Raw genomic sequence first — 851 nt, forward strand, 5'->3', positions numbered from 1 at the left:
GGAGAGGGAGAGACAGAGATAGGAGGGAGAGAAGGAGGGAAGCGGGAGATTTTTCTTGACTGCCCCCTTTCCTTCAAACATTTTATAGGCTTCAGGGAGAGCGAGGAGGAGGAGAGAGGGGAGAGAAAAGACGAGAGCGAGAGGGGTAGCGAGCGCGCGCCGTTCCATCCCTTGTCCCCGGGCGGCCGGAGGAGGTTGGACTGTGTCCCCAGTGTCAGATGAGAGGGCGCTGAGGCTCGCGGCCGCCGTCCCGTGCCCCGAGCCCCGCGCCGCGCACGCCCCTCGGCGAGCCGGGCGGCTGAGCATCTCTCCGCGCCGGGCCGACGCCTGCGCCCCGGGCGGCCGCTCCGTCTCCAGCGCAATGTGGGCGCGCCTGGCCTTTTGTTGCTGGGGTCTGGCGCTCGTTTCGGGCTGGGCGACCTTTCAGCAGCTGTCCCCGTCGCGCAATTTCAGCTTCCGCCTCTTCCCCGAGGCCGCGCCCGAGACCCCGGGGCGGCTGCCCGCTCCGCCCGCGCCCGGCGAGGACGCGGCGGCGGAGGAGAGCAAAGTGGAGCGGCTGGGCCAGGCTTTCCGGCGACGCGTGCGGCGGCTGCGGGAGCTCAGCGAGCGCCTGGAGCTCGTCTTCCTGGTGGACGAGTCGTCCAGCGTGGGCCAAGCCAACTTCCTCAGCGAGCTCAAGTTCGTCCGTAAGCTGCTGTCCGACTTCCCCGTGGTGCCCACGGCCACGCGCGTGGCCATCGTGACCTTCTCGTCCAAGAACAACGTGGTGCCGCGCGTCGATTACATCTCCTCCCGCCGCGCGCACCAGCACAAGTGCGCGCTGCTCAGCCGCGAGATCCCGGCCATCACCT

The 851-nt window shown here is 69.0% G+C and overlaps 1 protein-coding gene across 1 annotated transcript in view; it reads left to right on the forward strand.

The window, feature by feature from the left end:
* Window positions 1-361: 361 nt before the first annotated feature.
* The window catches only part of SVEP1 (sushi, von Willebrand factor type A, EGF and pentraxin domain containing 1), a 186551-nt gene continuing 186061 nt past the window's right edge, over window positions 362-851 (forward strand). The window contains exon 1 of the mRNA XM_024757284.1: window positions 362-851. This exon is cut by the window's right edge and continues 6 nt beyond it. Coding sequence (XP_024613052.1) covers window positions 362-851 — 490 coding nt within the window.

This window comes from Neophocaena asiaeorientalis, unplaced genomic scaffold, assembly GCF_003031525.2.
Source record: "Neophocaena asiaeorientalis asiaeorientalis breed wild unplaced genomic scaffold, Neophocaena_asiaeorientalis_V1.1 scaffold432, whole genome shotgun sequence".
NCBI classification, from domain to species: domain Eukaryota; kingdom Metazoa; phylum Chordata; class Mammalia; order Artiodactyla; family Phocoenidae; genus Neophocaena; species Neophocaena asiaeorientalis.